The 22,740-nt window shown below is 39.3% G+C and overlaps 2 protein-coding genes across 2 annotated transcripts; both read right to left on the bottom strand.

Annotated features, from left to right (window-relative positions):
• Nucleotides 1-653: 653 nt before the first annotated feature.
• On the bottom strand, nt 654-2,398 carry coa4 (cytochrome c oxidase assembly factor 4 homolog). The gene is made up of 2 exons (XM_008277335.1): nt 2,261-2,398; nt 654-1,134 (listed from the first exon to the last, which is right to left on the bottom strand). Exon 2 carries the CDS (start codon nt 1,113-1,115, stop codon nt 864-866), a length of 252 nt encoding a protein of 83 aa, XP_008275557.1. The 5' UTR covers nt 1,116-1,134; nt 2,261-2,398; the 3' UTR covers nt 654-863.
• Nucleotides 2,399-20,787: 18,389 nt separating this feature from the next.
• On the bottom strand, nt 20,788-22,406 carry tpbgl (trophoblast glycoprotein like). Its single transcript, XM_008277373.1, has 2 exons — nt 22,366-22,406; nt 20,788-21,742 (listed from the first exon to the last, which is right to left on the bottom strand). Exons 1-2 carry the CDS (start codon nt 22,404-22,406, stop codon nt 20,788-20,790), a joined length of 996 nt encoding a protein of 331 aa, XP_008275595.1.
• Nucleotides 22,407-22,740: the final 334 nt, after the last annotated feature.

The following is a 22,740-nucleotide window of genomic DNA, read 5'->3' as shown; positions in this document are numbered from 1 at the left end:
ATTTGTAATGAAATCACCAGAGAATTGTGAATAATGACAGTAAATTTGACAAACAAACTATTTACGGTTTGCACTTCGGACCAATTAAGGATAAAAACAAAGACGTAATGAGGTGGAAAGCAGGTGGAAGTGTACGATACTCAAATGGCTGTGAATTCTTTAGTTGTGTTAGTCACACAGCTGCACAAATGAGTCAAGTCGTAAAAGCTTGAGAGGACAAGCTGTTTGCAGTCTTCAGTTTCTGTTGCTCAGTCACTCATTGTTTTGATTTCCTGCATTGTAGCTCACATAGACTTTACTGTGTTTTCATAAAAGAAGTATGTGTATTTTTTGCCTGGACAGTATGTTTATGCACCCTAAACCCTGAAATGAAATCAACTAAGATTCCTGACATATGTGATCTGCTTTTGCTTGTAGTAAAAGATCAGAATCTTAAATATATTTTTAACTGATCTGTAAAAGTTTTTGCAGAGATGTGGTTTGATTTCAGGCTGAAGTATTCTGTGCTTCTGTGACGCATCTGTCAACAGAAGGATCAGTTTGGTTTTTTTGAGGAATACAGTAGTGACCAAACATTTACTGAAAACATTTTACTATTGAAAAATTAACTTCCCAGTGCTCTTTGATGAACAAATTGCAAAATAACAACAATGTTTGGTAGGCAAAGTCTTTAATAAGTTTATATTGACTAATAAATCACAGTTATCAGTTCTCCACCAAACACTTTAAAGTCCAAGTCCGGATTAAATGTACTCGTCCTTCACTTTCAGTACAACAATTAAATAAGGTTCAGTCTCTTCACTTTAAATGAGTCAGTCAGGTCCTGACCTCAGCCCACTTTGTGCGTTTGTGGTTTTGTGAGTTCAGCTCGGCGTAGACTCGGTGGAGGTTGATCGCTGCTTCATCAGCTGTTCTTTCCGAGCTTTTTGGAAACTCATCATGCAGTCTTTGAAAGTCTGGACCTGTTTCTGGCAGACCCGCCAGTCCTGGTGTTCAGCCATGCACTCCTGCACAGCATAGTGTAGCTCAGCGCAGCCAGTGCGGGATATCATCTGCTCAACGGGGTCATCCTCATCGTCACTACGGCTGCGATCATGGGGTGAAGGGGATGCCATCCTATGTCAATACACGGTGCTGAGGACATCACAAGAAAGTGATAGAACAGTTTTAGGAGCAAGCACATGCTATTCAGGCCTCTTAGCAATGACACCTCTGAAGTGTAGCTTGATTTTCTTATTCAATTTAGATTTTATTGCAACTTTACACTACATTTTAGTAAAAGAAACTTACTCTACAACTGCTACATATCCTGAACAAAAATACAACATGTAATAACTCATCAGGTTCTACTGATTCTTTTTAACACAAGGGAAAAGGTGTCTGTTGTTTCCACACAAGGCATTTGTACAACAGAATGGAACTATCTTGGAAATTATAAGGAGCAGATCAAAAGTGAAAGACCAGAAAGTACCCAGTGCCACACATTTATCACGCATAAGAGTTGTCAGTGCAGACATGACTGTTGCACTACTATTCCTGAAAAGGCTTGCAGGCATTTCTGGGGACAGGATCACAATGTCGGACACGTTTTACCACAGCTGCTTCAGACAACAAATGGTTGAGCTCTGGTCGTTCAAGTTCCTGACTTTGGCCTTAGCTGACATACCAGCATCCAGCATGCCGACTGTAGTAATATGAATTAAAGCTGGATTTTAAGGTGGCCTTTTAGAGTCGTGGTCAAAGGTGTGTCTGTGTTCTGGTCACCTTATCGGATCATTGTCCTTTAAAGCCTCAGCTGACTAGGGTTTAAATCAAAGGACGAGAATTCGACACTAGTTCAACAGCTTACAATGTTTTTCCTGCAGAACTGGCTAAATGCAACCGTCTTCAAAGCACTTTTGCTCTGAAAAGAAAGAAGATAATTTGAATATTGCTATTGTTGCTCAGGGCAGTTTCTTCCAACTTGACAGATTGCAGTTTAAATACAAAGCATAGGATGATCTTACAAATATGATGGTGAATGAAGTTAAAATGAGCTCCACCTCGACCGTGCATTTATTTTTTTATATTTCTGATATCACTATCACTCATCAGCTTAGGACATCGCGATCATTTGGCTGCACCGTCGTTACACTATACTGTGGTTACGTGACACGGAAACAAACATGCAATCCTCGACGTTAACTAATGTTACACACGTTAGCTAATATGACCGAGGAAGCGGCTGAAAGTTATTTGTATAACTCTGTCTCGTTCTTACTTGTTTATTGTCCTGAGAATTTTTCCGTCGAGGCACTTAAATGAAGTTTTCATACCCTGCATGAGTTTTAAGTTTTCATAAGCAGCAACACACATAACACCGCAAATGTCACATGGAGGATACATTTGAGCGAAGGACCAACGTGTCGCCGTAAAATAGTTCCGTCGACGTTAGTTCCGCTACACACTGAGACAACTGCTACTATTAAAAATCAGGTCAGTAAGACAATAACCTGGAGGCTGCCTGTCAGTCAATATATTATTAAGGTCAATAACACATTTGAAATATTTCCTTGTCTGTTTTTAATTCATCAAGTTGTTAACATTTACAAACTGAAAAATAACCAACAGTATTTTTTCACTTCCATGTCTGTAATGCATCGTGCTTTGCTGATAAGGATGTATATTTGTTTTGGGTGTGTTAAGGCCTAACTACAGTTGAAAATAAGGAATAACTCTCTATGCACAGCAACAGTTTCGTACTATGTTTTGGAACTGTGTTAAACTGCACCAAAAAAATAAAAATAAATAAAATAAAATAATATATATATATATAGTATCATTTCAGATAACAATTTAGACAATTTGTGCTATATGATGTGTGTATGTCTTACTTAGAAAAATAAACTTTAAAGAAAATGGTGACCGTATAGCCAACCCTAACTCAAACAATATCTTGTTTGATTGAATGCTCTAACAGATCAAACTGAGCTATTAAAACTCATTTCTGGACAGGCAAATCATAGTTCATGCATGCAGGAATCTTCCAAGAGGGGGTGAGATGAACAGAGGGGCAAAAACACAGTTGAGATGTTATACAGGCCATGGTGTGCCAAAACAAAATTATTCCAGTAAGCCCACTTTATGCTGTGATCTCCAGAGAATTTCAGTTAATGGAGTTTAGCAAACAAACCTTTTACCGTACAAACTTCAGATAAATGAATTTCAGTTGCATCTATTAGGAATAAAAACAATTAAAAGGGGAGGGAGATGCTTGTTGTGTTTCATTCAGTGTTTCTGTTAAGCTGAGATTTCATTCAAATTACACCAAGTGGCCTCATACTACCTTTTCAAATGCTACTGAATTGGAAAAAGACAATTTGTATTGTAATTGTATAGGAAAATAAAATACAGAAACAATGATGAGGTGCTCCATACAGATTGCAAGAGCTTTCATCCTACGTCTTACTGATTTCATTTTCAACACAGTCACCAGGGTACTGGCATAAGACAATGAAAGTAATGGAGGCCAGCAGGCTGTAATCATGACGGGCAGATCTAAACACAGGAGCCCAGTCACAGAAATAGCTGAAAACTTTGGCAGAACTACAAACAGATAGTTCAATAATGATTGCTGTACCATAGACTAATCTGCTCAGAATGAAAACCCAAGTCATGCTGATAATATAAGACACGATTCGTAGTTTGTTGAGTGTGTTTTGATGCTTAACTGGTCATAGGCAAGTATAGCGAGTGCATATCGTTGTAAAACTATGGTTGGAAAATATTTGTACCAAGGTTGAATAGAACAAAGTTGTCCATAAAAAGGAATATCTCAATCATGCTGAGAATAATGCGAGTGATGTGTTGTCTTCCAACTTATCTTGGACACAAAACAAGCATTTAATTATTGTTTCATGATTCTCCTTCACCTCATAACTCTTCACATACACACATATTTACTGGTTTTAGCAGATGACATCACACCACACCACTCCTGGCTTCTCTCTGTGTTGGTTTGATGTTCTCTGATCACTTATAAAGGTCATCTGGGTCTGGCAAAAGGCTACACAGCAGAAATGTTGACCCCGTATGAGCCAGCTTACAGCTTTAGATCCTCAGGTAAGGCTCTTCTGACTGTTCAAAAGTTGAGGCTTAAATGCTTAAAGGTGACCAAGCTTTTTCCCTCAGAGCCCCTCAGCGTTAGAACGACCTGCCTGAGGAGATAAGACTCACAGAAACTTCTTTTAACCCACTTCTGACACCCCATTTTTATAGTCTTGCTTTTATGTGATGTCAGACCTTTTATATCTTTTGAATTTTATTTGTCTTTCTATATGCTGACACATTGCATTTAGTACATATATTTTTTCATCTTTTGTCATCTTGTTTTAGCTTAATGTATTTCCCCTCATTTTTACTTTGCTTTGTGCACCTTGCTTTTTCCTTCTGGGTACCAAGCTATTGCTGTGTCTGTCAAAGCAGTTTGTAAAGCACTTCATAAGGTGCTATGTAAATACATATATTATTATTGTTAACTCATAGTATCATCAATCAATCGTCGTCATATGTCACCATTTTTAAAACATTCCATCAGATAACATCTGTATTTTAGAATTTTACTGAGATGAGAGCAGTGAAGTTGATGTATTAAGACACCTCTAGTTGATCTGGGAGTGGTGACAACTTTTCCTTTTGCGTTTTGAATTTTGAAGACAGGATTACACCTGTACACAAGTACAATACGAATGTATAAGGCACATAAGTGAACACTGGAATAGCATTGTGTGCATCAATCCAAGCCACCTTGTTTTTGTGTTGGAAGTTCTTTAAAAAGTGAGTTCATAAAGACTAAGTATCCTTCAGAGTTATTTGCTGCAATAAACCATGCGTATGCCTGCAGGACTCATGCACTCTTAGGAGAAAAGCAAAAGGTATGAAGTCACATTCCATCATACAGGAACGTTTGTCTGTCATAAACCTCCCAGCAGGAGATGACAGGGTGCCGGCTCAGTCTCTCTGGGTTTTGCCTAATTGTTGATAAGCTTTGTTCACTTACAAGGCAGAATTATTTGTGTGGCTTTATCTTCCTTTTTTCCTCCTTGAAACTGGGGTCTCTGATCAAGCTGAGCTCTGAGGACAAACTGGAAATGAATTAGAGGGAAAACCTCCAATTAAGCAGCACATAGTTATATGTAGAGTACAGAATAATAGAAGTAGTAAATGTGAATATCAACAGTAAAATATGGAGTTCAATCACAGTTTCCCGTATTTGCTCAATTTGACAAAAAGTGTTTTGGAGCAAAATCACAGACTTAATAAAACCCTTAATACAAAATCCTAAACAAATAGACATCATTTACAGTTGTGGGTTTGTTGCTGACACTCTCTGAGGACACCGAGACAAGATTAGATTTTCCTGTCTTGGTTAGAAGAACAGCTTAAGTGAGACAGCACAGTCACAGGTATACTCACTCCACACATAACTCATTAAGACTTTGGAGTATGTGGAACAGTTTTGTACTTGACTCGTCACCACCTTGTCTTCAGCTCACACACACAGTTAAACTCATAGCGTCTTTGAATGAGCGTCAGAAACCTTTTGATTAGTCAGTAACTTAGAGTTGTCTTATGTAAGGAGAGGTGCAGCTTGTCTAGACTTCATTTACCTATCCTGACTAGAAAGAAGACAATGTGGTAATCCTTGAAAAATGTGAAGGAATCTTTACTTGACTTGGGATGTTTGAAGACAGTAAATAAAACAAAATATGGTGATTTGCCCAATACTTCATCTTCTCAGAGGGTGTATTAATCAAACCAAAAGACTGTGTGACACTAATGACTCTCCTCAAAACAAAGCAACCTTTTGCTGTCTGACTAATTATTCTTACCTGTATTTATAGTGTTGCTCATTCACATTTGGAGAGTAATGGATTTAAAACTGTAGCCCTTCTGCACTGCCAGCTTTTCTCCAAGAGCACCTCTTCTGAAGTAACAACTTATGTTCTTATTTTATTTGACAATAATAAAGTAATTCAATTTTGAAACACAATAAGCTGCACTGCTACGCATCAGCAGATGGTCAGAAGCGAGATTTTGCTGTCACAACAGCAGGCTCGCATACTCATGCACCTTGGTCTGCCATCTTCAGCCGTGACTGATAGAAATACAATACTAATCGACAGTGACTGCATAGTGATTAGTAATGAGAAACAATTAGAGCTCAGTGATAGTATGCACAGTTAAATAAGCCTGTTCTCTCTCTCACACACACACATTATTTTGCAAATCTCATCAAAAACCTTTGACACTTCATATAAACTTGCCGTGTACGAAGAGACTCAACAACAAAATGTGATGACATTGACAGTAAACAGGGTTCCCAAAGGGGGCTTTTTTGTCACCAAGCAGGACTCTGTGACCCCAGACAAAATGATCCTCTCCTGCCTCTTTGACTCCTGGGAACCCTGCTAATGAGTCCTATTTGTGATGTCGTTACCAAAGGCTGCTGGTTAATGACCTTGCCTGCAACAAACAAAGCTTTTACTGTTCAAGCTTAAGCCTAATTAATCTCATCTGCAACCATTAGGAGGTTTTGCACTCTTGCAATTAAAACTGGAGTGTAATGGGAAGGGATGCTCAGTGATATTAATGAGTCACTAGTGTTCTTGAAAAGCTCAAGTAAACCCCCTAATTGTCTAATAGCTACCTCCTCTCTGAAGAGCTATAGGAGATAGGCCTGCAATCTCTGCTGCTGCACCCGCGGACACCCTTTCTCAAGTCACCTTTTTGTAATTAGTAGACAAACAATAGGTGCCAAACTTTAGATTGTATTCGCAGTTACTTGCTGCGTTGGCAAGGAACACAAATGATATGCTGTGCTATAGAGTTAAATGTAATTCATTAGAAAGTGGGCTGAGAGCTCACAAGACATCTAGAAGTTACTTGTTTGAAGTAGGAGACAATTAAAATTGCTTCTAAACACCCTGAATATATTGAAGGCTGTTAGTAACCACAATCAGTCAAGCTGCTTCAGGTGTCTGCGAGCTTTCAGAAATCTCCCGAAAACAACAAAATTGTTAAAAAAAAAAAAAAAGAAAAAAAAAAAAGACTCATGGTGACAGTGATTGTCGAGCACAAAAAACAATCCAGGTGGGATTTACTTTCCGTCTGGAAGCTCTACATGCTCATAAATTCTTGAAAGCTTTTAATGCATTAGTGCAAGAGTCTAAAAATCAGAACAGGGACAGACTGCTGTGAGAAGGAGGAGTGAGCGTTGGAGGACTGAGAAGGGTTTGAAAATAGGAACAATTAAAAAATTAGTTGATAAGGCTCTGCCAGGAGCGCAGCAGGATCCACGAGAACAGAACAGATAAGAGCTGTGCTCGCTGTTACTGTGCACTGCAGGATACAAACCATCAGTCGCCAAGTCAGAAAAAAACAACTTACAGTAAAGCTAGAAGCTAGAAAAGAAAACAGTTTACTCTGTTAAAACTGCTCTTTTTTTGGTCAGAGCCAAGCAAAGTTTGATAACAAGAGTTTTCATTTAATAGTAGTTCCAAAGAGTAAAAAAAAAAAGTCACCTCAGGTTTGCTGCAGCATGAGAAGGCTGAATACACATTAGCTGTAACTATTTACAGGGAACTGGGACATTAAGCCTTCTTATTACGAGGTTTTACAGTATTCTTGGTTACTGGATGGTTTGTAACTTTGTCAGCTTTACCTAAAACTGTAATTTATTTTTAAAATATGTGCATCCCCATGTTCCCTTGCACCACTAATGAACATGGGAAGAGATTAATTAGTCCAAAGGTTCAAGAGCGGAACACTGTTTGTTTACAGGGAAAGGTTTTTAAGCACCTTTCCCCAGTGAAACCATCACAACTGGGACTCATTAGAGAGACTCTTAGGAAATAAAGAGGAACTCTTTTGCTTTGTGTCATCGTGTCCTTACTAATGATAAAATGAATCTAAATTCCAGTTGCAAGAGAGACTGCCAGTACTAGCTAAATGCATGTGCATCCAAGGCACAGTAGTAAATACTGATTTAATTATTGTCTGTTTAATGTTCCTTTTCACATTCAGGTCAATTCTTGTTTGACGAGGACGCTGACCTTGGCTAATTTGTAAGGCAACAAACTCAAGACAAATCCTTGATGATTTGCAGCAGGAGCGAACTCATGAGGCTGGACTGGGCTTTGATTTATGTAGGTTAGTGGGTAAAAATAGATGATTATAGCAGACTACTGATGCAGAAAGACCTCCTTGAATCGTTATTGGGAGAGAGGAGCGGTCTAAAAGCAGATATAGATGTTTCAGGACCACGGACAGCGATATGGGAGGCCAGAGGGGAGGATTTAAAAAAAGAAAAGACATGTACTCATTGTCAAAATATAATCAATATCAAGAATCACGTTTTACAGAGAACTTTTTAGCATTTCCTGCTGCAAACTAGCAGATTTATGACAGCTAAAACTGCCTGGTCTACATCTCTCTAATCCTGACTTTGATTTATGATTCTGTTCACTGCAAGGTAATGGATTCAAAATGAGCACTTTCGCCCTCACTACAGAGACCGTGAATGAGATTGAAGTGCAAAACTCAAAATATAATTAACTTTCTCTGGGGTGATGACAGTCAGCGCTGGTGTCAGTCATCTGTAGCTTCACCACACTCCTGACCTACATTTCAAACTCTTCTCAAAGTGCTTGCAATACTGTCTTTGTGGTGTCTGTTGTGTAGCGACTGCTACTGTGTTCTTAAAAACTAAAATATTCTTGAAGTGCAGTGACAAATAAGATAACCAAAATAGCCAAATGGGAATATTTTTGGCGACTTGAGCAGCCACACAGCTTGATGTCGAGGTAGCTCTTAATACTGATGCTTAAATCCTGTAATTCTAGTATTCCTGTGAAGCCGTCCTAATAAAGCCAGATATATTGTGTACTGGAAGTCCTGTTCATGGGTCGCCCGCTCAACCAGGTGAGCTATAGTGGCGCCCTCATATGTTTTTATCTGTAGAAATCTTCATTTGTAAACTCACTAGTAACTAAAGCTGACAGATAAATGTTGTGAAGTAAAATGTACACTGTCATCCTCTGAGATGGTGTAGAATAGAATTGGAGAGTGCCATGAAAACTAGTAAACTAGTTACATTTTACCACTGCTCTCCGTGCTCCAGTTTTATCTGCAATGGAATTGTGACTCATGTTCAGCTGGATTGAATGCAACTTTCTTATGAATTAATCTCTGTTTTCATACATTTTGGGTTTATTTGAAAAATTAGATCACAGCACAGAAAGTTATTTTTATCATGAGGCAGACTCACTGATGGTACTCTCTAAAACAGAGTCGATGGCTGGTTTTGAGCTACAATTTGTGCATCTTGCTGTCACCAAATAGTTCCTGTTTAAAAAAAATGTAAAAAATTTACTCATAAAATCGTGTGAAGTGATTATCATTTATTGTGAATAGCACTAAGTGTTCTACCTTTAAAAAAATAATCGCAAATATAAACATAACCCTTGGTGCATTCTACCAAAGATCTACTTTTTAAAATATAGAATAGAATAGAATAGAATAGAATAGAACAGAGCAGAACTTTATTGATCCCTTTGGTATAAACCTCAGGGAAATTGTTGTAACATAGTATATACATATACCATATTTTTATACATATACTGCTCACCTTGGACCTCAAAACTATCACCAAAATCTTGATCACACAATAGTTTAATGAAACTTTAGAAGATAAAATCCTCTCATATTCCCTGATGCTGCGTTTATCGTCAGACATATTCCTGCCTCTTTAACTCCTGGTGCTTTTCTAATGAGACCCATTTATGCCATCTCCAGAGCGTGCTGCTTAATGACCTTGTTTGTAACAAACAACATCTTTTATTGTTAAGACCTGAGCCTAATTAATCTCATTTGCCTCCATCATCGAGCAGTGAACTCACAATTAAGTTTCCTACTGAAAGCCTTTTCCTTAAATAACGAGTAATGTTCCTGTACTTGATGAGTGAAGCAAATAACAAAGAGCAAAAGTGGAACGATTTACACAGAATAAATAGCAGCGCAGACGTAGGTTTATACAAGGTAACTTCCTGTATATTTGATCAGTACTCAGCTGCCTCCATCTCCTTGGAAGATTAGACTCTCAATGATCTTAAACAGCGAAAATATAACCCATGAATATTTTATTTCCCTTAATTCCATAAACCACCAGAGTCTGTGAGTTATTTATCCTTTAGGATTATTCCTTCAAAGGGCTTAATTAAAGTAACATTGTGTTTATTATATGTAGATATACTGACTAATCTGTCAGAATATAAGAATGAGTTACACTCTCTGTATAGGATATAAGCAATGGTGGGTTAGTGTTTTTTTTTTTTTGTTTGTTTTTGTTTTTTTAGATCCGAGATCAGTTAGTGAATAGTAGAAAGTGCAGATTCCATGAAACATTCATTGATGGATATTATTAAATGATGGTTGATTGAAGTTTTTGCAGGCTGCACAGTTACTACAGAGATGCAGGTTTTTGGCTAAGAGTAGATGATCAGTTAATGACTGAGGTTATATTTCATACTGTGAGGCTGTCAGGCAGATGATGATTCAACTTTGTTGTCATGTTTTAGGATATACTTATTGCAGGAAACTTCATTTACCGCCACTGCATACGTACTGTACTGTACAGTAAGTGAACATGAACACTTTAATCTGAGAAAATACACAGCAAAGATCCTTTAGGGGGACTCAGCTGCAATCACAACAGTAAAACCAGGGGCATTAGTGTTGATTTATGTAGATCTATTTTTATATAATCTATTTAAATGATTATCTTTAAGTTCACATTAAAAGCCTGGCTTTTACTCAGACCCTCTGGTGTTGCCACAGAACTGTGAGATACAGTATAAGAAAAATAATATCTGGAAATAAGGACAATAATGGTTTGGAGCTGATGACTCTATCAACATACTTTATCATCTGTTTTATGAATTATTATTTTATTTCTGTTTTTTTTTTTTTTTGTTATTTTCAACTTGAGATGTTTATTGTCCATTTCAGTGGCCCTTAAAGCTGAGATAAGTGAAATCCACCAAAATTCTAACACAACTCACTCTGTGCAGCTGCGTTGCAGCCAAATGGCCACATGAGGGCACTAAGTAACAGTTTAAAGACTTTGAAAGAGACAAGAAGTTAGCACTCATGTACACGCAGAATGATATAATCAGGTTGTAGTGAAAAAGTATCCTGCAGCACGACTGCATAATGTTGCAGATGCATGTCTAAACTTCATATTACAGGATATACACGATCCAGGAGTGGCCAGTGTTCTGTCATTATTAACATTTATACTGTATGTCATACAAAGTTTGTCTAATCTTGGGTGGATGTACTGTCATGAATATAATGTAAGTGTTTCTCAGAGATTCTGATAAAACTGAATGATATGCAGGGGCTTTACAAGACGATGTCTTAGCTGAATTTTAAAACCCAAATATAATATGGGGGTAAAAACTGATGTAAGTATTTTGCCAAAATTGTGTGCATTGTGGCTGCATGTTGAAACTCAGGTTGTTATAGCTAACTAGAGGTTGTAAGGGGGAGAAGAGCTGGCTGAAACCTCAAAAAGTGACAGACAGGTTGTCAGAGCAGATGCTGTTTCTATCTCTGCAGAAACGGACCAATGTTTTAACCGGTCAGAGGATCAGCAGCTTCTGTTGAGTGAAGGACAGCATGAAATATTCATACTGCTGAGACTGCAATTTTTACACAGTCATTTGAATGAGGAGCTGCCTGTTACACACACACACACACACACACACACACTCACACACACACGCACGCACTACAAACTGCCTCACTGACAGCTAATTAGCAGATCTAGACCAGACGGTTGTGTGATTAATGGGATTGCAATTTAATGAGTGCTAAAGATTTCCAAGTAATTAGGATGAAGGATTGTTAAAGGCATCAAAATGTTTTCTTATCAGTTTGTATAACTGGTTCAGTGATCAAAATAATGTTTCCTGGAATATTGTCGTGACTTACTGTAATCAAGCATATGGATACTGTTTGTACTGCAGAGCACAGATCTATGAAAGTCTGGACATAACGGGTCTTTTTGACTCCAGATTGGACAAGAATTTTACTTAATGAGTAATAATGAGTGGCCTGTATTCATGAATAAATGACAGTTTGGGGGCCTAAATGTTATTTTATGTTTTTATTTTTTATTCTAAGTGAAGTTGTATAACATATATTATTGTTGGGACCTAATCTTAACATTTAAATCAATTGGGTAATTTCTTACAGTGAATAATATTAGAGGATTTTAACCTTAATATTTAGTTTAATCAGGTGAGTTTGTATTTTATATATAATATTGTAAGGTCCTAACCTTTATATTTAAAATAGTGAGGTACATTTCAAAATAAATTAAGAATATTGTAGGGAATTAACTTTATTTTGTATTTGCACTTACATTTATCTATTAAATAGTGCGGTCGGGTCTTAACCTTAATTCCTAAATTACCCCCAAACTTGTATAATTAATAACATTGTATCTTTTTAATCTTGATATTTAATTTAGTCAGGCGCAATTGGATTTTATAAAAATACTGAAGAGTTTTAGCTTATTATTTCAATTCATCGGGCAAACTTATATAACAAACAAAAACCTTAATTAACCTTAATATTCTAACTTGTTAAGTACATTTGTAACATGGGCTGCAAGGTGGCGCAGTTGGTAGCACTGTTGCCTCGCAGCAAGAAGGTTGCCGGGGGCACCAGAATCTTTCTGCGTGGAGTTTGCATGTTCTCCCCGTGCAGCGTGGGTTCTCTCCGGGTTCTCGGGTTCCACCCACATGGTCCAAAAACATGTTGAGGTTAATTGGTGATTCTAAATTGTGGATGTGAGTGTGCTTGGTTGTCTGTCTCTAAGTGTAGCCCTGTGATGGACTGGTGACCTGTCCAGGGTGTCCCCTTGCCTTCGCCCTAAGTCGGCTGGGATAGACTCCAGCCCCAGATGGATGGATGGACATTTGTAACATTCATTTTACTTTGTTTTTAAACGTGCTCTATAAATAACGATGACTTGACTGTTTTAAATTTTCTGTTGTCTTTGAGAAGACAGTCCAGTAAGTAAAAGCTCGCTGAGAAGAAGTCACTCCCATAAACAATCATTTGTAAAAGCTATTTTGTGCAAAGTTATTATGAAATGACAGTACCATGAGGTCATCAGCAAGCGTGTGTGATTTATAGACGCACTCACTATCAGCCTCGTAGGGATTTACATGGTGCCTGTATGATGTCCTGTTCATCAGCGTCAACCTTTTTAGTCATTCCTCGGATGTGAAGGTTATTTGTGATCCTTGCTAACCGAATTATCTAATCCAAAATGAGCACCTGTGCCTTTCCTGGAAAGAACGTGTTTGAAATTAATGTGTGAAATCGGAGGATCTGCAGTGAGAGATTAAGGTCGAAACTCTTTCTCATCACCTCATTTCGTACAGTGCTGACTATTTCGTCTTAGATATTGACAAGCAGGTCCGGTGTCTTAATTAGCGTATAGATCTGAGTCACCTGTGCAGCTTGTTAAGAAAGAATCTGTTCTTCTGGTCAAAGGCCGATCGACCAGCCAACTGTGTTCATCCATAGTCTTGGTTGAATCAAAACCAAGGCCAGGAGTGCAGTCATCCTCTTTAAAACCCGAGTGGTCCTGAGCTAAGCCCACGTGACCTTTGAGGCCAGATGGAGGTTCACAATATCATATATAATATCAATATCATACTTCAGTTCATTGTTTCCCAGGGTGTGTAAATACACTGCAAAGTTGTAAAAAAAATGGAAATATTAGGTGGAGTAGTGCAGGTGTTCAGCTGTATTATTTCACATTTATCCTGATTTAGCCTTGTACAACAGTTTAATGATACTCTCTTACGAATCTAACTTCTACTCTGTATTAGCTGGAGATAAAATAAGTCAGCAAAATAATATTTTGGCATGTCAGATGCACAGATTGCCCTCAGAGCGCATTTAAAATCAAACAGTGACCCGAAACAAAAGATTCGTTCCAGCCTGTTTGGCTCGTGGGAGTCTTTCTAATGAGCTCCATTTGTGATGACATTACCAATGAATGCTGGTTAATGACCCTGCATGTAACAAACAAACCTTTTACTGTTCAAGTTTAAGTTTAATTAATCTCATAAGAACGCATTAGGAGTCTCAAGCTCGCATTCGAACAATTAGAACTGGTGGGAAATGTTTGGTGGTGCCTGTTAATGATGAGCCATTACAGTTGGTCTGGAAAGCTGACATTCTAATTCGAGTAAACATCGTAATTGTCAAAAGGCCAACCCATTTGACACATATTCAGAGCTATGTCTGTGTCTGGGTTCCCCCCTCTGCTCCTGTTCCTCGGAGAATCCCCGTCATCATCTGACCGTGAATGATGTCTCTGTCCTTTGAAATCTGAAGTCACATCTCAAGTGGACTTCTGAGAGTTCAGCCTTTCAAAAGCTAAGAGACAGAGCGAACAATGATGGACACTAGAGGAGCATCTTTACCCCAAATACACTGTGATCTTTCTTCATTTCCTCTGTGTAGTGGAATACAAAGTGTGCACAGCCGAAACAGGGATCGCACATCTTCCCGCAAAATACAGTCGAGCAGATTCTTTTGAGGTCGAGGAGCAAACATTTATGATAAGAGGACCTTCATCAGAGTCAACGACAGAGGCTTTGACTCTCATAAAGACATAGTAGCATTGAAATGTTTTTCTGTTTGCACAATTAAATGTGACGTATTAAGCTTAAGTGATGTCTTTTTCGTCGAATATCTTGAAACTGGCAGCAACAACTGAGTTTTTTTCCTGATACAAAAACAAGTTTAAATTAAATAAAAGTGAACAAAACATTAGCCTTCTCAAGTATTTTGTGTTTACTTGTATTTTAAATAAAACACAGTCCAAAGTGATTAAAGTTAACATTTAAATATAATGTAACAAAAACAAGTTTACATTAAATAAAAGTTTTCCTAAATTAACAAAATATCAGCCTTCTCAAAATATTTTTTGTTTAATTGTATTTTGAACAAAACACAGTCCAGCGGGATTAAAGTTAATATTTAAATATGGTATATGTGCCAACAGAAGATTAAATTACAGCAATGCCAAACTAAGTTGGAGGCAATTTATCACCACAGAAAACTGGATCCAAAATGATATTTAATTGGTTTTGTGGGTATTTAAGGTATAAGTTATTTCTGTATTTATTGCATTTTTAATCATTTTTGTTTACACACTTCACTACTTTCATTACAAATTTTGCAGTGTCTTTTATTGAAATTCAGAGGCTCTGAAATTCACTATGTACAGCTTGAAGGACAACAAAGGGGATCGAAATGATCTGCATTTTATTGACTGTATTTGCTTAAAAATCTAGTGTCTATTGGTCGGTACTCAAAAGCTACTAATGTTTAGCACTAAGTGACACAAAATAAGCTTAACAAAATCTGAAGACTGCTACATGAACATTACCCATCTGTCAATAGTATTCCTAATTGTCAAAGTTAGTGTTTAATCATTCTTAGTATTTAGGTGATTAGAGGAAGGTACATTTAATCTTCAGTCACCCTGTGCCCTCATGCTGTAAGCTCCAGTATGATTTTTAATACCCAGCGTAGAGGACAAGTATATGACAATGTCAAACATTTCAGTCTTTCTAATACAACGTCCCTCACTGACTCCTTTTCCATTCAAAGTAGCAGCTGTCGTCTCCTTCTCTTTACAACCATTTCTATTAACAGCTAGTCAGGACTGGAATAAATTTGTGATCGCTATCGCAGTGTGCCAAACATTCCTGCTTTAAAGTGAAGCAGAGTGTTTTTTGAGATGCAAAGGTTTACGCTCTCTGATTTCGTGTAGGACGTTGAAAGCAGAATTATAAGTAGGAGAGAGGTAATAACATCACATTTTCTTCTCGTTCCGTGCAGATTAAAACATCAGCACACATAATGTCACAGAGAAGCACTTTTTTAAAATGTTTCTTATGCAACTGAGCTGACATTAAACGTGGCGTTCTAGTGTTAGAAACCCCTTTTTGCTGTTGAACTCCAGCAACACAGATTTGACTTTCAACTTCCTCCCGCCCACAGCAACTCTTCTCCTTCTCCTGCAACGCCGAACCACTTCTCTTATCTTCAGACAGCAGCAGAGACACGTCCAAAAAAAATCAATAACCAGTAATCAGCAGACTACAAAATAGCACACTCATTTCCATTTCACATCATGAACTTCTAAACATCCCAGCCTCTCAGGACACCAATTTCACCTGGAGAGGCTGCGAACATTTACTTACATTTCGTTATGTGTCACTGCAACTTCAGCCTGCAACGCCTAGTGATGCATGAGCAACAAGAACCTTGCGATTCAGTCGGCGGTTGATGGACTGTGAGACATCAGACACTCGGGCAGCACATCACGGTGAAAGTGCTTCTATTGAGCAATGATGGAGGTCATTTAAAAAGTGGACTGAGGCACAGATGCTCAGATATGATTGAATTCTCGAACGGCAGCAGCTGTTCGACAATAAACGTAATATTTTCCTGTTCATTTAGAAATCTCCCCTAGTTTGCAGTTGGGCTTTGGCCTCCCAGACATTCATATATAGAGCAAGACGATGAGTCATCGCTTTGCATAAGGCAAGGACATTTGGTGCCAGGACTAAAGAACTCTAATGAATCTTTTCTCGACTCCCCTTTTTCTTTATCTTTCTACTTCTGTTCTTCCCTTCTGCTGGGCTCAGCTTAAACCCTGTCCCTGCGTCCTTACAAAGTCACTCAACTGGATAAAGTCATTTACCTGGATGAAGAGGAGCAAGAGTGGGGGGGATGGAGGAGGAACAGACGGATAGAGGGAGGGTGGGAGTTGAGGGGCCAGAGAGGAAGTCTTTGACAAATACTGTATTTGTAAGGAGAATGTAGAAAAATGAAAGAACAAAGAAATGGAGCAATGACAAGTAAAGAACACCGAGGGCACAGAACTGAAGTGGAGAATACTTTGAAAAGACAAAGAAAGTCTTTTTGACCAACAACTGAACATTGTGTTGTTTCTACAACACCACAGAGAGCACGGGGAGACAAGAAGATAAAGGAGATGCGGTGAAAGTCAGGCTAAAGCAGATTAGTTAAATAACAAAATAAAGATCAGTAGAAATCAGTGAGCTGTGAACAATAGTGAACAGCTCATTGTGCAAATTACTCAGGAGATGGGGTATTCATTGAATGAAAGGCTGATAATGAAGGAGATATGCACTCCGTTGACGGGTTTTTGTGCTTGATGTGTGTTTTTTTGTGTAGATTCTTCAAAGATTTATATTTCGAGAGGTACTCAACAGAAGCATGAAGCCCAGCACTTGAGCTGAAACCAGTCATTAAAAGAAGTACATACAGTAAGTTAAGATCCTCGCTTTTGTCTCTCTTTCTTTCTCTACAACTTCAGAATTATCATCACCATGTCTTGGGGTTTCTTTCTTCATTATTATCCAAAGTTATTCAATCTCTTTCAATTATTTATCAAACGTTATGTGTTTCGCTTCAGTATTTGGTGCATATATGATCGTGACCCATTTCTCTGATTAACACAGAACTCTGAAATGCTTTTTGACACATGATACATGTTTTATACACTCTTGATCCTAATTTGTACATTTCTTGAATTTATTTAAATTTGTAGAGCACACAAAGGGGGCTGGAGCACATTGTTCAATTCACAGCCTTTTATTGTGAAAACGTTTCAACACCGCTGTGCCTTCTTCAGAGTCAAAGTGGGCCAAGACATGAAACAGACAGATATAGTCGACCTAAACCAGGTGTACGGTTGTCATTGGATCACAGGTTGAATGGGGATTTCAAATATATTGGATGATAAAAGAGAGGAAAAAAAAAAAAGTGTGATAAAAGTCTATTAATGAAGCAGTATGTTCCAGCCCTCTTTGTGTTTTGCTCTCTTGAAATTTGATGGTGACTTTCTACTTGTATTGGCAATCCTTTGTCTCAAAATGAAAAGCAATTCTGATCAATTTTTGTTGTTCAAACATGCTGAATCAATGCAGGTGACTTGACATGACAGTGACATTACAGCATGTGTCACGTTATACACTTTTATAGATCGTTACACATCCACACTGGCCTCTTGAACTTAAGCCAGTATCTTCATTTGCAGGTAATGATGTGGCTCTTGGGATGTTATGTTGGTCCACCATTTTACTCCAGACTGAAATATTGGACAGATATTTGATAATAAACTGCCATCAAACATTCATCTTTCTATGACTTGAACATCATGAAATAACAACTGTTCGATGGCTCAGTTGTGATAACTTTGGTGATCTTTCAACTTTTTTCTCTACCACAATCATCACGTCAGACACCTGAATTTGTCCAATACTCGCTTTTATAGTCGACTTTTCCATCAGCATCAGCTTCATTGTGCATTCAGGCAAATCATCATGCTAACACACAAAACTAAGATGGTTGATAAGATAAACATTATACCTGCTCAACACCCGCATGTTGCTGCATTAAAGCTGTGTTTAGTTCCGCCTTGCAGAGCTGCTGGCATGACTGTAGACTCTGGTTACCTGACACATGCATATACAGCACACAAATGCTTTTATCCTTGGACACTGCTGTCCTTGTGATTAGGTTAATCTCCTCAGCCTTCATATACAGCATGACAGTGGATGGTACGCTGGCATGTCAACAAGTAGCAGTTGGTCACATTTGATGTCTGTTGTTATGTAAAGATGCCTCCTCCACTGCTGACATAATGAAATATCTATCTATCTATCTATCTATCTGTCTATCTGTCTATCTATCTATCTATCTATCTATCTATCTGTCTATCTGTCTATCTGTCTATCTATCTATCTATCTATCTATCTGTCTATCTGTCTATCTGTCTATCTATCTATCTATCTATCTATCTATCTATCTATCTATCTATCTATCTATCTATCTATCATACTCAAATCTCTCACATGCTAATTTGTGGATAAAAACAGACATTGCTTTTTATAGCTCGTCTAGTGGGGGCCTTCTGTTTCAAAATGATCTTTTCATTTATTTGATCTGTTTCCATGACTGAAAGTTCCTGCTGCTAATCATTTCCCACTTTATATGTCACAGCTAAAAATCAAGCCTGCAGATGATTGATTTCCCTCCTCGCTGTCTCAAGTCTTGTATATAAATCATGTTTATTCTGATTTATAGGAGAGGGAAAGCAGGTCTATTCACATTAATTTGCTGCTTGTTCCTATATGCGATGCATCCATTTGCTCAAGTGTTCACTCTCCTGCCCTCCACCACTGATGTGAACTTGGATCAAAAGGCACTTCCTTATGAAGCAAGAATTGCAGAAATTGGTTCAACTCTGCTCCTTTAACTTTAACCTAAAACAGCACCATCTGTTGTACACATACATCTGCACTCCTGCTCATTGGTTCCTCAGCTTTTCATGTTTGACCTTGGCTCCAAAATCCCCGTGATCATAATGTAGACGTTTTCGTTAAGAGGGTTGATGATAGCCATAGAGAGATACCAAACTCCACAGGTCGATCCTCATTCTCCGTGGTTTATTAGTCACAGCGCTGATGAGATTAACGCTGCAGCGTCTTTCTGTCATATCTCTCCACGCAGACCTCTGACAACCTTTCGCTCTTTGGTGCTTTAAAAAGAAGCAGATGAAATAGTCTAGACCTTTTTCTGGTGAACCCAGAGGATGATGTTAAAATGTTACCGGAGTTCACAGAACCAGTGACATTTTCTCCAAAAAATTTCACAAGAACCGGCCGCACTCGGTCACACCTGCTTCTAGCAAATTTACGAGCACAACAAGGGGGAAGGTTTCCTCTTATTTCATGGCCGGCACAGGGCTGAAGTCAACATTCCCTGACAGTGACGATAAAATGCGCCGACATAAAGAACACTGCTAACTCCACATTTTTATTTGACCTTTTATTAATGTTTTGGTTGGTTTTCTATGCCTACTACAATCACATGCATGGTTAGAATCTGTCTCTTCCTCTTCCATCGCTTTACTGATGAACTGACCTGGTGTCACATGATACATGGTATTTTCAAATATCAAAGGCTTTTCTGAAAGACAAGATTGGTAACTCATCCCGTGTGGTTTGCGTTGAAATACAACAGTCGACTTCAGCACCGCCTGCTTGCACAAACATGGCACTCTGACAAACATACCAGCTTTCCTTGCCTCATTCTGCTCCGTCTCCTCCTCTGCCACTTTTTGCTCTCATTATTTGCAATATGCACTCCCTCTGCAGATTAAAACCAGAGCTATCTTGTTCTGTTTGCAGTTTTTTTTTTCCTCCTGCAGCTCTCATTTCAGCTTTTTAAATCAGAAATTCTATATACCTTGACTGTATAATTGTCACTTGGTTAATAAGGTAAATAAGACTAAGTGAGTCTGACAAGCTGCTGTAAGTTAACATGATGCACTGAAAGCATTCCTGTCCCGACGTATATACAATATGTACAATACTGCTTAGAAGTTGTGCAAGATGAACACTTGATATTGTCTTGTAGTCATTTAGCTGTGCTGGGGTCTGTGCAGATCTCACAGTGAGACTTGCAATTCATAGGCCAGTTACTGAAAAAAGATTAAACTGGTCTTAAAAGCCATCGGTTTTGATTGTGGCAGTGCAATGCCACTGCCAGTCGTTTTGACAAAGTAGTTCTCCATCCTCCCTGTAGTGTCCTCTCAGTGCAGCCTACAGATGAAGTTTAAACAGCCACGTTGGCCAGCCTCGGGTCTGAGTCCTGCTCGTAGCGGTAGTGGTACACCTCCATCTGGTCTCTGCACGCCTCTCTGATGTTGTTGAGCCACCGTTTGATGCCTCCCCGGTTGAGGTAGAGCACCATGAGGAACACCACCCCGATCAGAGCCAGCACGATACCCAGGAACACGTAGGAAACCGCCTCCAGGTTCTCGTTCATACAATCCACGTCCTCTCCCCGGAGCTTTTCCACTGGGATCCCCCTCTTGGCCTCCGGCTCACTACACTGCAGACGCCCTCCATCCGGGCACTGGGACGAGTTCTTGAGCCAGTAGTAAAACGCCTCCAGTTCACAGCTGCACCGAAACGGGTTTAAAGACAAGTAGACGCGTATGTGCCTTTGCTGGTACAAACTGCTCACGTTTTCCCTCCCGATGCTCTCTATTGAGTTATTTATCAGAACTAACACGTGGAGGTTATACATGTCTAATCTCACCAAGGGGATAGACTTCAGCTGGTTTCCCGCCAACTCGAGTCTATGGAGATTGCGCAAACTTTGTGCGTTGAGCGCGCTGGAGAGCTGCGCCGTGGCCACGGGCAGAACGGAGGAGTTCAGGAAAAGAGATCGCAGCTCCGGTAATCCGTGGAAAGCCCTGGCTGAGATAGACTCCAACTGGTTGTGGCTCAGGTCCAGCAAGTGCAACCGGGGAAGTCCCACGAAGGCGTAAGGCTCAATAACCTGTATCCCGTTGTAGGACAGCGACAGTTTCGTCATTTCCAACTCCGAGCTGTTGGTCATGAACGCACCGCGCTGTAAAGTTGAGATGTTTCTCCCCTGAAGTATCAAGGTGGACGTCCACTCCGGGATGTCGCTCGGCACCTCGGTGTCTTCCCCGTCTCGGCAGGTCACCGTCCCCGAGTCTCTGGCACAGACGCAGGACGACGGACAGGCATCGTCCGTCCTGACGGGTGAACACAACAAACACACCACCGCTGCGTAACACAAGCACCACTGATTCCAAAGAGAAAAGACACACTTTGAATCGTCGGCACCGTAAAATATCCACATCTTCTCCCTCATTTTATTCTCTCTCAAAGCGGGAATGTGCTGGATTGTTGAAGGTGATCGATTTCAATCCTCTCACATACATTTAAAGTCGAATCAGTCCGGCATCGCTCACTTTGAACAATCAGAATTAAACGCTCTGTCCATCGTCACCTCAGTCTCGGTGGCTCTGAATCGAGAAAAGTAGAGTTTTCTTTGGGATATTTACGCATCGGAGCGGTGGACAACAGCCGAGTGTGGGCTGCGTGGAAAGCTGCTGATCCGCGCTCCCTTGGTGGTATTTTTGACGCCTGTCACAGAGAGAGAGAGAGAGAGAGAGAGAGAGAGGGAGGGAGAGGGGGAGAGAGAGGGAGGCAAAGAGAGAGGGAGAGAGAGAGAGAGAGAGAGAGCTGCATGGGGCACTACAAGTACCTCAAAGTCACCCTAATTCATATTTCATTGTTTACTATGCAAAAATTGGCAAGCAGAAGATTGTAATGTGGAGCTGTGAAAGTTATGAGTGAATGATTTCAATCTCACTTGATCTTGAACATCTGCCACTGGAAGAAGCTCAGCACCATAAACTAAATAGCAGTGCCATTTTCAATACTAAAAAGTGTTCACTGTGGCGTTAATTGTAAATGTTAATTCTCCCAGTTTGAACAACAAATGTGCATTTTTTTTTAATCCTCACTGAGTTGTCATATGATCATTTAACCCCATGTTTTCATTACTGCTGCCTTAATTCATGTCCTCCAATGCTGATTGCAAATTAGTCACTGTAATTATGTGCAGGCAGTGGAGCCTGTTTAATGGGGCCTTGGTCAGTTCTTTCCGACTGATCAATTTTCCAAAGAAAGAAAACTCACTTTTGGAGCGCTGGTCACGCTCCCCACGTCTACAGTATGGAGCTGG

This window comes from Stegastes partitus, unplaced genomic scaffold (genome assembly GCF_000690725.1).
Source record: "Stegastes partitus isolate 25-593 unplaced genomic scaffold, Stegastes_partitus-1.0.2 Scaffold96, whole genome shotgun sequence".
Lineage (NCBI taxonomy): Eukaryota > Metazoa > Chordata > Actinopteri > Pomacentridae > Stegastes > Stegastes partitus.
This window is presented reverse-complemented; position numbering and strand designations above follow the sequence as displayed.

Coding starts and splice junctions, on each gene's coding strand:
- coa4 (XM_008277335.1), bottom strand. CDS start 1,115: ATGGCATCCCCTTCACCCCATGATCGCAGCCGTAGTGACGATGAGGAT.
- tpbgl (XM_008277373.1), bottom strand. CDS start 22,406: ATGGTGCTGAGCTTCTTCCAGTGGCAGATGTTCAAGATCAA. Junction 21,743..22,365: donor TGGCAGATGTTCAAGATCAA/GTGAGATTGAAA, acceptor TTCACCCGTCAG/GACGGACGATGCCTGTCCGT.